The 13,043-nt window shown below is 32.2% G+C and overlaps 2 protein-coding genes across 2 annotated transcripts in view; both read right to left on the reverse strand.

The window, feature by feature from the left end:
- Nucleotides 1–652: 652 nt before the first annotated feature.
- Nucleotides 653–4,369, reverse strand: LOC111687332 (cell wall protein DAN4-like). The gene is made up of 2 exons (XM_046955473.1): nucleotides 4,232–4,369; nucleotides 653–4,169 (listed from the first exon to the last, which is right to left on the reverse strand). Exon 2 carries the CDS (start codon nucleotides 3,690–3,692, stop codon nucleotides 2,064–2,066), a length of 1,629 nt encoding a protein of 542 aa, XP_046811429.1. The 5' UTR covers nucleotides 3,693–4,169; nucleotides 4,232–4,369; the 3' UTR covers nucleotides 653–2,063.
- LOC111687338 (sodium- and chloride-dependent glycine transporter 1) overlaps nucleotides 4,232–13,043 on the reverse strand; it is a 24,692-nt gene continuing 15,880 nt past the window's right edge. Inside the window, exons 4-10 of the mRNA XM_046955472.1 lie at nucleotides 7,191–7,344; nucleotides 6,864–7,131; nucleotides 6,692–6,795; nucleotides 6,389–6,626; nucleotides 6,204–6,332; nucleotides 5,916–6,125; nucleotides 4,232–4,789 (exon numbers count right to left, since the gene is read on the reverse strand). Coding sequence (XP_046811428.1) covers nucleotides 4,373–4,789; nucleotides 5,916–6,125; nucleotides 6,204–6,332; nucleotides 6,389–6,626; nucleotides 6,692–6,795; nucleotides 6,864–7,131; nucleotides 7,191–7,344 — 1,520 coding nt within the window. The 3' untranslated portion in view covers nucleotides 4,232–4,372. The remainder of the gene's footprint in view (nucleotides 4,790–5,915; nucleotides 6,126–6,203; nucleotides 6,333–6,388; nucleotides 6,627–6,691; nucleotides 6,796–6,863; nucleotides 7,132–7,190; nucleotides 7,345–13,043) is intronic.

The raw sequence follows: 13,043 nt of genomic DNA on the forward strand, positions 1-13,043 counted from the left end.
GTCTATAATTTAGACTATAGTTTGAATATAGTCTTGTCTTCATTTTAGACTATAAACTAGTCTATATATAGTCTAACTAGTCTATAAACTGGTCTATAGTTTAGACTATGACTAGTCTTTAGTGTAGTCTAGACTATAGTCTAGTCTACACTAGTCTATAGAGTATTATATGGTCTATAGAGTAGTATATGGTCTAGTCTAGAATTTCATCTAGTCTATAGTCTAGACAATTGTTTAGTCTATAGGTTTGACTATACTCTAGTCTAAAGTCTATTCTATAGTCTAGTCTATAGTATAGTCTATTGGTTAGTCTATAGTCTAACTCTAGTCTTTAGTATAGTCTCCATTCTAGTCTATATATTAGTTTATAGTCTATTCTATAGTCTAGTTTATAGGCTAGTTTATTGACAAGTCAGCCTAGTCTATAATTTAGACTATAGTTTGAATATAGTCTTGTCTCCATTTTATACTATAAACTAGTCTATATTTTAGACTTAAGCCGAGTCTATAGTTCAGAATATAATCTGTAATTTAGACTATAGTCTCTAGTTTAGACTATAGCCTATTGTATTTATACGACTATAGTCTAATCTATAGCTTAGTCTATAATTTAGACTATTGTTTAATAAATAGTATAGTCTATAGTTTGGAGTCTAAAATTTAGACTATAAACTAGTCTATAGTTTGCACCACACAATTTTAACTATTGTGAAGTGTTATTCTATTGTTTAGACCACAGTCTAGTCTGTCTGTTTAGATCACAGTATACGGTTTAGACTAAAGTCAAATTTATATAGTTAAGACTATAGTCAGGTCCAAAGTTTAACTGTATTCTACGGTAATCTATAAACTAGTCTTGACTGTATACTAATCTATAGTTTAGACTATAAAGTAGTATATAGTCTAGTCTATATTTAATACTATAATCTAGACTATAGTTTAGACAGTGGTTTTGTTTAACATTATACTGTAGTTTAATAGACTGTAGTTTAATAGATTATAGTCTATACTAGACTATAGTATAGACTATAATCTAGTATATAGTTTAGACTATAGTCAAGTTTATATAGTTTAGACTATAGTAAAGTCGATAATATAAACTGTAGTCTGCGCTAGTCTGTAGTTTAGACTATAAACTAGACGATAAACTAGTCTATAGTCTAATTGATAGTTTAGACTATAATCTAGTCTATACTTAGGACTGTGGTTTTAGTTTACATTATATTGTAGTCTATAGTTTAAACTATAGTCTAGTCTATAGTTTAGTCATTAGTCTAGTGTATTATTTAGGCCACAGTCTAGTCTATAGTTTAGACTTTAATCTGGTATATGGTTTAGACTTAAGCTATTGTTAATAGTCCGGTATATTGTTCAAATTATAATTTAGATTATAGTTTAGACTAAAGTTTGCACTATAGTCTAGTTTAAAGTTGACTACAGTTTAGACTAAAATCTTGTCTATAGTTTTGACAATTGTATTTAAATTCTTTTCTTCTCATTTCGCTTCGCTCAGTCATTCTTAATGAATATGTTAAAAAAATTGCAATTCTAAATGTAGTAAATATTTCAGAATTATTTTTCTTTTAAATATAAATAAATTGACTTTTTAAAAGGAACAATGTTTATGTTAATTTAGTAACAAAGTTTTACAATTATAAAATATTCTCGAATTACATGAAAAATATTACCCATTTGACATTATTGTATTCAGTCAAGTGATGTCAATATAAAATTATGAAAAATTCGCTTTCAAAATCTTTTTTTATTTTACTCATACTCAATACTGAATAATAGTAATATAGTCTTCATCAGTTCTATAGCTGAGAAAATTTTTGCTATAAAAATTTCATTCAGGCTTAACAAAAACTATTGAAAATTAGTTTATAACTTATTATATTATATTTTTTACTTAAAACCTTTTTACTTAATTCAGGTTTAAACTCAAATGTTAAAATATAAAATAAAATTTTCAAATTAGCAACCGCTTTCGTTAGGTGTGTCAAATGTTTTTGTTTTAACAGTTAAAGTAATTTATTAAATTTCAACTATATTTCTTAATAAAACTACTTTGTAGTTTTAGCTATTGTTGTGGTTGAGGCAGAGGTGTTTGTAGTTGTGGTGCTAGCCGAGCTACTTTGAAGTTTTGCAACAGCTGTTGCAGGCGCTGCTGCAGATGTAGTTGTTTGATTTGTTGTAGTCGCTGGATTTGTTATAGGTTTTTGTATAGTTGTTGAGCTAATGGGTTTTTCATTTGTGGTAACAACAGTAGTTTTGGCAATTTTCGTGGTTGGCACATTGTTAGTGGAGGTGGCTGCTGATGATGATGTTGTTGTTGTTAAAGGTTTTGAAGTTTGTATAGCTGTTTTATCTTGCGATATTGTTGATGTCAAAGATTTTGTAGTTGTGGTTGCTGTGGAAGTATTGGGAGATTTTGCTGCACTTTGTGTAGTTGTTGTGACATTTGTTGTTGAAGGTTTTTCAGTTGTGGTTACTGTTGAAGTTATGGGAGTTTTTCTAGCACTTTGTGTAGTTGTTGCTTCTGTTTTCGTAGTTGTAGTTGCTGTTGTAGTTATGAGGGATTTGCCTGATGTTTGTGCGGTTGAAGTTGCTGAAGTTAAAGGTTTTGTAGTAATAGCTGCTGAGCTAGTTGTTTGAGACTTTGCTACATTTGGTGTAGTTGTAGTTGCTGTACTTGGAACTACAGGTTTTGTAGTTGTAGCTGCTGTGGATGATATGTTGGTTTTAGCTATATTTTGTGTAGTTGCAGCAGATACTGTGGAAGTTGTTGTGGATTTTCCTAAACTTTGTGTAGTTGTAGCTGTAGTAGCTGAAACTGTTGGTTTTGCTACACTTGTAGTTAAAGTAGTAGGTTGGGTTACAGCTGTTATGGCTTGTGGTTTCGTGGCTGTTGTTGGAGCTTTGGTGCTGGCTATGGATTGTGATTTTGTGGCAGATGTTGTAGCAAGTGTAGTTTTGATTGCAGATGTTGTGTTGCTTGTTGTTGGACTATGTGGTTTTGTGGTTGTAGTAGTTTTTGTAGCTGCATCTGTCTTTATCGTTGGAGTTAGTGAGGAAGACACTGTCACTGTTGTGGGAGTTTGTGGCTTGGTGTTAGTGGTGGGAGTTTTAACAGCTGTTGTAGAAGTTTGTGTAGTTATTACTGCAGTGCTAGTGACTGGAGTTTGTGGTTTACCTAAAGAAACTATTGTGGCTGTTATAGGAGTTTGTGGTTTAGTGGCGGTGGTGGGAGCTTTACCTGCAACTGACGCAGTAGTACATGCTGCTGTGGTTTTAATTTGATTTGTCGTAGTTGTTGCAGTACTTGTAGTCATGTTATTATTACTATTTACAACAATTGTTGTAGTTTTCATATTTGCTGTAGCTAATGTAGCTGAATTTGTTGTTTTAATGGCAGCCATTGTTTTATTTATAATTTCTACATTTGATTTTGTAGCTGGATCTGTTGTAAACGCTGTGGAAGCTGTAATTGGTTTCGTTATACAATTGGCCACACTTGACGCAGTGCTGGCTATAGTTTGTGGTTTTGTAGCTGTTACTGTTGCCGCTGTAGTTGGTTTACTTATAGAAGGGACTGTGGGTTTTGTAGCTGTTGTAGTGACCGAAGGCAACATTGTCACCGCAAAGGTGGTGCTAGTGGGCACACTACTACTGCTACTGGCAATGTTGGCCATAGTTGTGCTAACAGCTGATTTTGTACTTACTATATCTGTGATCGTAGGCTTAGTTGTGGTGGTAGCGAAAGTGGTTAAACTCTTCAGTTCTCTACCACTTTCGGCTGTACCCGCCACAACACGTTTTGCCGTTGCCGTTGCTGTCGTTGTGGTTGTAACAGTTTTAGATTGTTGTATATTGGTAGTAGTTGTTGTGCTGGGCCCAGTACTAGTGGGCAATACTATAGTGGCAGTTACTTTGGTTATTTTATCATTAAAATCGTTTGATTTTAATGTAGTTCCCTTTTCATTGAGAAACGAGACTACACTATCATTGGGTCTTAATTCAGCCTGTATTAAAGGCTGTTTGCTGGGACTTTTTTCGGGGGGTGGCTTAACAATGTCCGTCGGTTTGCTAGCTTTTAATATACTCGGACCAGGCAGGCGCGAGGAAACTGTGGCTGTTTTTATGGGCACCACAGCAGCGCAATCGTTTTTCTAATCATTCAATATAAAAATATCAAATTAAATTTAAATAAATTTCAAAAATTTATACTTACGTTTCCTTTAGCTTCTAGTTTGGCCTCACCACCGGTTGCTGCCGCATTCTTGCCATTTATAGTGGAAGTAGTAATAGAGCTAATAGCATGATCACCGCTTTGTATAGGCGCAAACGTAGACGTAGATGCAGTAACTCGCTCTCAGAGTTGCATCATGTCTTTTTGTGTTTCACCTGCAGTAATGCCATCACCACCACCACCACTACCACCATTACTACCTCTTACATAAGTATCGGCATTATCGTCATAGGGTATTACCTCTGTTGTTATGCCCTCCATTAAACTATGCATATTTTCATTTTGATAACGTTCTGGATATAAATTACAACAGGGTCTACCCGCCGGACCCCATTCCTCTGTGGGCTTTAGCAAATAAACAATACGATCTTTAATGCCTAAGTGTGCGGGTCCACTATAGATTTGCTTAAAAGCCACCAAAAATATAACTAGAACGGGTAATAGACCAATAATCCAGCCTACAGCATCGGCCCATAAGGGATAAACGTAGGGCCCATATGTGGCGGGTTTGTATTCCACCCAGTTGAAGAATAATATAAACTGCAATAACAGGGGATATGTATATATATGAATTTGAGAAAGCAATTTTTATTTTTCAAATGTCCACAATCTATAGTTTGGACTATATATAGTCCAGATTAAAGTGAATCTATAGTCAAGAAAGTAGACGATACTAGTCTATGTTAAAGTCGAATCTCTAGTCTAGACTATAGTTAGTCTAATTTATAGTCTAGTCTATAGTCTAATCTATAGTATAGTCTATAGTCTAGTTTATAGTCTAGTCTATAGACTAGACTAGACTATAGACTAGACTATAAACTAGACTATAGACTGGAGTATAGATTAGACTAAAGACTAGACTATAGATTAAACTATAGACTAGACTATATACTAGATTATAGACTAGACTATAGACTAGACTCTAGACTAGACTCAAGACTAGACTATAGACTAGACTTTAGACAAGACTATAGGCTAGACTATATACAAGACTATAGACTAGATTATAGACTAGACTATAGTCTATACTATAAAATAGACTAAAGTCTAGACTATAGACTAGACTAAAGTCTAGACTATAGCCTAGACTAAAGTCTAGACTATAGACTAGACTATAAAATAGACTAAAGTCTAGACTATAGACTAGAATCTAGAATAGAATATAGACTAGACTATGAACAAGACTATAGACTAGACTATAGACTAGACTATAGTCTAGTCTATAGTCTAGTCTATAGTCTAGTCTATAGTCTAGTCTATAGTCTGGTCTATAGTCTAGTCTATATTCTAGTCTATAGTCTAGTCTATAGTCTAGGTCATAGTCTAGTCTAGTCTATAATCTAGTCTATAGTTTAGTCTATAGTCTACTCTATAGTCTAGTCTATAGTCTATAGTTTAGTCTATAGTCTAGTCTATAGTCTAGTTTATAGTCTAGTCTAGACTGTAGTCTAGGCTATAAACTATACTATATACTAGACTATAGAATAGACTCTAGTCTAGTTTATAGTATTGACTATAGCCTAGTATATAGTCTAGTCTATAGTCTATTTTATAGTCTATTCTATAGTATATTCTATAGTCAGTCTATAGTTTGGTCTATAGTCAAGTCTATAGTCTAGTCTATAGTCTACTTCTAGTTTTGTTAATATTTATCGCCTTAACTTACCAATAAAGTGGCCGGTGTTATAAAACGCCACATTATAGACCAAAACCAGATCCATGCCTTTGAACGTTTACCAATCATACCTTGTATATCGTTCAAAAAACGCTGAGAACCATAAATCCAAGCGATTAAAACACACTCCGATATGGCGATTAATAAAACGGACCAATTGGCAGCATATTTATCCATTAGTTGTAACCAATACATGCCACTCTATATGTAATAGGAGAAAATATTAAAAATCAAAAACAAGTTCTAAAAAATTGTTATATAAGTTATTTCCGAACTTACATTTGTGGTAAAACCCAAGCCACCTATATAACCAAAAATACCCACAAAAAGCACAACCCAAGTTTTATATTGTCTTAAATTCGGAAATTTATCCAAAATGGCAGTTGTAACGGTTTCCATTAAAGCAAACTGCAACAAGACAACAAGTTAAAACAATTTCTTTGTCTGGAAATAAGAACACTTACCTGTGAGTCCAAACCCAAAGTTAAGAGCATAACAAAAAATAATACCGACCAAACGGGTGATACTGGCAGGCGTGTTACCACCTCGGGATAAACGATAAAGGCTAAACCGGCACCTTGATCTACAACCTTTTTCACCTCTACATCTAGCTCGTGAGCCAGAAAGCCAATTATGGAAAATATAACCAAACCGGCAAAGAAAGAGGTGGCTATATTGCAAAAAGCCACTATTAAAGAATCTCTGAAATTGAAATCCAAAACAAATTATTATTAAAAAAACTTTTTAATTTCAGAATCTAAACCTACTTGTAACAGTTATTGGAAAATTTATTGTAAGAAGATAGAGTTATCAAACCACCCCAAGCTGGACTTAAGGCAAAAAAGATTTGTACTGCTGCATCACCCCAGACCTTAGAAAGAAAGAAAGTTAAAGTGACAAAGTTATTACTATATTGTTTTATTTTTATAAACGCTTTACCTGGGCATTAGCTAATTGCTTCCAATCGGGTGTTAGATAAAATAATATACCCGTACCGGCACCCGGTAGTGTTACACCTCTAAAAAATAATATAACTAAGACCACATAGGGGAAGAGAGCTGTAAAGTACACGACTTTGCCGGATGATTGCACACCTTTGCAGAGGCATAAGAAAACAATGACCCAAGCACAAAGTAGACAAGCGGCTAGGGAAAGTTTTACTCCACCAGTTTCTTCAATGCCTGACGATAAGCCCAGAACATAATTGCTATAGAAAGAAATACAAATTGTTTTAAACTGTAAAATCTGAAACGTTGTTCAACTTACGTAAAATATTCTTCTGCTGGCGGTTTTTTCAAGGCATGTAAGGCCATTTCCGTTATATTATGTTCCTCGGCATAAGTGGCATTGTAACAGGTTCTCAGATAGTAAGTACCATTAATAGAAATACATTCATCACTCAGTTCGTAGGAGAAACAATCTGCAAGTAAATAAGGAAATAATCATCTTAGTTTAAATCAAGTCAATCTATATATTGATCTATATAATAATCAGTTGATTTAATCGGGGTTTTGAAGTCTATAGACCATAGCATGTCATAGTCCTCCTCTACTATAGTTCATTCTATAGTTTAGACAAATCTATAGTACAGACTCTAGTCTACTCAAGTCTAGTACACATTATAGTCTATTCTATATTCCTGATTATAGTCTTTTCTATAATACAGTTTTCAGTCTATTCTTTATTCTTTTCAAAAGCCTGTTCTTATAGCTTATTCTATAGTTCAGACTATAGTATGTACCATAGCTCAGACTAGAGTACATTCTATAGTAAAGACTCTAGTCTATTCTGAAGTCTATTTTATAGTCTTTTATGTACTTCAGACTATAGAATATGCTATATTCTGTAGACCAGACTGTAGTTTATTCTATAGTTTAGACAGAAGTCTATTCTGTAGTCCAGACTATAGTCTATTTTGTAGTTCAGGCTATTGTGCGTTCTAAAACCCAGACCATATTCTATTTTAAAGTCAAGGTCATTATCTATTTTAAAGTGCAGACTATAGTCTATTCCATAGACCTAAAGGCAGTCTTTTCTATAATCAAGGTTATAGTTTACTAAATGTTTCAAACTCGAATTAAGACTATAGTATTGGTTTTAGACTTGACAGTTCAGATCATATCTGAAGCCAATTTTGACAACGGATTAAATATGACCGCGGTATTTTTCTACCAGTTGTTTTTTTATCTTTTATCTATAGTCATGACTATAGTCTAGTCTATAGTTTACTCTATAGTATAGTCTAGTCTATAGTCTAGTCTATAGTATAGTCTATAGTCTAGTATATAGTCTAGTCTATAGTCTAGTCTATAGTCTAGTCTATTGTCTAGTCTATAGTCTAGTCTATAATCTAGTCTATAGTCTAGTCTACAGTCTAGTCTATAGTCTAGTATATAGTCTAGTCTATAGTCTAGTCTATATTCTAGTCTATAGTCTAGTCTATAGTCTAGTCTATAGTCTAGTCTATAGTCTAGTCTATAGTATAGTCTATAGTCTAGTCTCTAGTCTAGTCTATAGTCTAGTCTATAGTCTAGTCTATAGTCTAGTCTATAGTCTAGTCTATAGTCTAGTCTATAGTCTAGTCTATAGTCTAGTCTATAGTCTAGTCTAGTCTAGTCTATAGTCTAGTCTATAGTCTAGTCTATAGTCTAGTCTAGTCTATAGTCTAGTCTATAATCTAGTCTATAGTCTAGTCTATAGTCTAGTCTATAGTCTAGTCTATAGTCTAGTCTATAGTCTAGTCTATAGTCTAGTCTATAGTCTAGTCTATATTCTAGTCTATAGTCTAGTCTATAGTCTAGTCTATAGTATAGTCTATAGTCTAGTCTCTAGTCTAGTCTATGGTCTATTCTATAGTCTAGTCTACAGTTTGGTCAATAGTATAGTGCATAATATATAGTTTAGTCTTATGGTTTGTCTAGACAACCTACTTGTCTGTAGTTTAAATATAGACTAAACTACAGACCAGACAATAGTCTATTCTATAGTTTAGGCTCTATCCTATAGTCTATTCTATAATATTCTTGTCAACAATTCATTCCTTATTTAATTTAAGTGAATGCAAGATTATTGAAGTTTCAATGTATTTTTACCATATATTATGATTTTAATCTAATCTGTATATATACGTGTGTGTGTACATATTTAAATTGACACATATTTTCATAAATATTTTAATTATGTTCAACTTAATTGTTTTGTGTTTAGAGAGATTTCTATTTGAAGAAATCTAAATAAAAAAATAGAACAGTTCAAAAGATATAAAACTATAAAAGGACCTCCAAACAATGGAGACTTAATGTTACATATTATTTGAAAGTGCTATTGTAACTCCCGGTTTTGCTCTAGTTTTCCGATAATGAAAACTTTAAGTTGTTTTCATATAGAACTTCAATAGATTTACTATAAAAGAGTAACAAACAAACATAAATATGTATCTATGTAAATCTATATACATGAACTTAAATACTATATAAAGTATTTAACAAAACCAAAACTTAACTAACACTTTTAATACTATTACAACAACACAACTAAATATAGTTGTATAAAAACTTATGGAGAGAGAGAGAGACAGTGATAGAGATTTGAGACTGAGAGTCAATTAGAATTGCAGTTATACTAAAAAAAACAACAATACACACTAAACATCCTTTTAAGTTCAACAAGGTGTCATTGTATTTATGTATTAAATGTGGGTGTTAGTAAGTATCCTGTCACTAATACTAGTGTATAAGGTAAATAACATAAATGTCTGTAGTAAATAAACCATATGATTATCAATATGTTTTTTTTGTGAATGTACAGAGATGGGGAAGTGTGAAGACTTTTAGTATTAATGTACATAAATAGTTAGTCCTTAGTTTAGTCTAGACTGTAGTCTAATAGAATGTATTGTCAGGTCCATAGTCTAGTTCTAGGCAATAGTTTAGTATATAGTATAGCCTAGTCAATAGTGTGATCTGTATTCTAGTCTATAGTCTAGTTTATAGTCTAGTCTATAGTCTAGTCTATAGTCTAGTCTATAGTCTAGTCTATAGTCTAGTCTATAGTCTAGTCTATAGTCTAGTCTATAGTCTAGTCTATAGTCTAGTCTATAGTCTAGTCTATAGTCTAGTCTATAGTCTAGTCTATAGTCTAGTCTATAGTCTAGTCTATAGTCTAGTCTATAGTCTAGTCTATAGTCTAGTCTATAGTCTAGTCTATAGTCTAGTCTATAGTCTAGTCTATAGTCTAGTCTATAGTCTAGTCTATAGTCTAGTCTATAGTCTAGTCTATAGTCTAGTCTATAGTCTAGTCTATAGTCTAGTCTATAGTCTATAGTCTAGTCTATAGTCTAGTCTATAGTCTAGTCTATAGTCTAGTCTATAGTCTAGTCTATAGTCTAGTCTATAGTCTAGTCTATAGTCTAGTCTATAGTCTAGTCTATAGTCTAGTCTATAGTCTAGTCTATAGTCTAGTCTATAGTCTAGTCTATCTAGTCTATAGTCTAGTCTATAGTCTAGTCTATAGTCTAGTCTATAGTCTAGTCTATAGTCTAGTCTATAGTCTAGTCTATAGTCTAGTCTATAGTCTAGTCTATAGTCTAGTCTATAGTCTAGTCTATAGTCTAGTCTGTAGTCTAGTCTGTAGTCTAGTCTATAGTCTAGTCTATAGTCTAGTCTATAGTCTAGTCTATAGTCTAGTCTATAGTCTAGTCTATAGTCTAGTCTATAGTCTAGTCTATAGTCTAGTCTATAGTCTAGTCTATAGTCTAGTCTATAGTCTAGTCCATAGTCTAGTCTATAGTCTAGTCTATAGTCTAGTCTATAGTCTAGTTTATAGTGTAGTCTAAAGTCTAGTCTATAGTCTAGTCTATAGTCTAGCCTATAGTCTTGTCTATAGTCAAGTCTCTAGTCTAGTCTATAGTCAAGTCTATAGTCGAGTCTATAGTCTAGTCTATAGTCAAGTCTATATTCTAGTCTATAGTCTAGTCTATAGTCTAGTCTATAGTCTAGTCTATAGTCTAGTCTATAGTCTAGTCCATAGTCTAGTCTATAGACTAGTCTATAGTCTAGTCTATAGTCTAGTTTATAGTGTAGTCTAAAGTCTAGTCTATAGTCTAGTCTATAGTCTAGCCTATAGTCTTGTCTATAGTCAAGTCTCTAGTCTAGTCTATAGTCAAGTCTATAGTCGAGTCTATAGTCTAGTCTATAGTCAAGTCTATATTCTAGTCTATAGCCTAGTTTATAGTCTAGTATATAGCCTAATCTATAGTCTTGTTTACAGTCTAGTATATAGTCTAGTTTATAGTATAGTCTGCAGTCTAGTTTATAGTATAGTCTGCAGTCTAGTCTATAGTCTAGTCTATAATCTAGTCTATAGTCTAGTCTATAGTCTAGTCTGTAGTCTAGTCTGTAGTCTAGTCTATAGTCTAGTCTATAGTTTAGTCCATAGTCAAGTCTATAGTCTAGTCTATAGTCTAGTCTACAGTCTAGTCTATAGTCAAGTCTATAGTCTAGTCTATAGTCTAGTCTATACTCTAGTCTATAGTCTAGTCTATAGTCTAGACTATAGTCTAGTCTATAGTCTAGTCTATAGTCTAATCTATAATCTAGCCTATAATCTAGTCTATAGTCTAGTTTATAGTCTAGCCTATAGTCTAGTCTATAGTGTAGTCTATAATCTAGTCTATAGTCTAGTCTATAATCTTGTCTATAGTCCAGTCTATAGTCTAGCCTATAGTCTAGTTTATAGTATAGTCTATAATCTAGTCTACAGTCTAGTCTACAGTCTAGTCTACAGTCTAGTCTACAGTCTAGTCTATTGTCTAGTCTATAGTCTAGTCAATAGTCTCGACTTTAGTTTAGTTTATTGTCTATAGTATACTAAATGGTCTAGCCTGTAGTCTAGTGTATAGTTCATTCTATACTTTAGTCTGTAGTCTAGTAAATACATAAAAGATTAATCAGGTCTCTATAGAGTTTAAATCGCTTTATAGATTACTAGCACTGTTGGGTATTCCTATGGATTTGTGTATGTGTGATTATATACATATTGATTGGGAGCATAATAATATTTCGTGGCCACAAAAGGATAATAAAATGAGATAAAATTCTTTAACAAGGTTGCCTATGTGTATATAGATATTGCTTGTTGTCTATAAGAGGTGACCTAAATTCCAATAACAACGAAACTATTTAGGAATCATTAAGGGTATAGACAAGTTTTAAATTATATTTATAATATTTTTGTTTTTAAAGCTTTAACTTTCGAAATTCTACAAATCATCTTTTAATTTGAGTAAAAACATATTTTCTCGAAAAAAATAATGCACAAAACTTTAACTTTGCAATTAAAACATTTTTTTGCTGGCTTTTAATTTAATGAGATTTTAATTTGAAGGAAAAAATTTTATATATGTATATATTTTTTTAAAAATTAAAACAAAATGAGCAAGCGAAAAATTTTATGAAAAGAAACCATAAACTTCAACAAAACAGCAACACATTTGATATCTTTTCATAATTTTCTACATTTAACATTATTATCTGAATCTTGTGTCGAAACAAAAAACGCTTTTGTGTGTTTTCTTCTATGCAGTCATTTTTTTTTGAGTGCCTTAATTTCCGTTTATTAATTATTTTTCTTGTGTTTTTTCTGTTTAAATTTCTTCATATTTCAACTCATTTATAGTTCATTGTTTTATACTTTTTAACCCTTTCACTGAGACATTAGTTGGAAGGTTGGTTGTTTTTCACTTGAATCTAAAATTTAAGGGTCTAATATTAAATTACTTGGTTAAACATGCACACATAGAAAAAAAGAAACTAACTAACTTGGCTGTGTATTCATAAATCCTTTTCTTTTGCTAAAAATCATTATGATGTAGATGAAGATAATGATGATAATGATTCATCATAAGAAGGCTTTTCTAAATAACATTTGGTTTAACAATGAAAAGCTACTTAAACCCTTTAATAGATAATTCTTACGAACTACTAAGGGCAGCACAGTGGGTTGGATTGAAATAAATTAAAGGAAGTAAAGATTTAAAGAACTAAATGTGTAACTATGTGAATAACAAACAAACTAACTAACTAATTAATTAATTAATTAATTAACTAACTAACTAACTAA

The sequence above is a fragment of the Lucilia cuprina genome, chromosome 6 (assembly GCF_022045245.1).
Source record: "Lucilia cuprina isolate Lc7/37 chromosome 6, ASM2204524v1, whole genome shotgun sequence".
NCBI lineage: Eukaryota > Metazoa > Arthropoda > Insecta > Diptera > Calliphoridae > Lucilia > Lucilia cuprina.

Excerpts from the sequence above, each read along its gene's own strand:
- LOC111687332 (XM_046955473.1), bottom strand. The coding sequence starts at position 3,692 with ATGGCCAACATTGCCAGTAGCAGTAGTAGTGTGCCCACTAGCACCACC.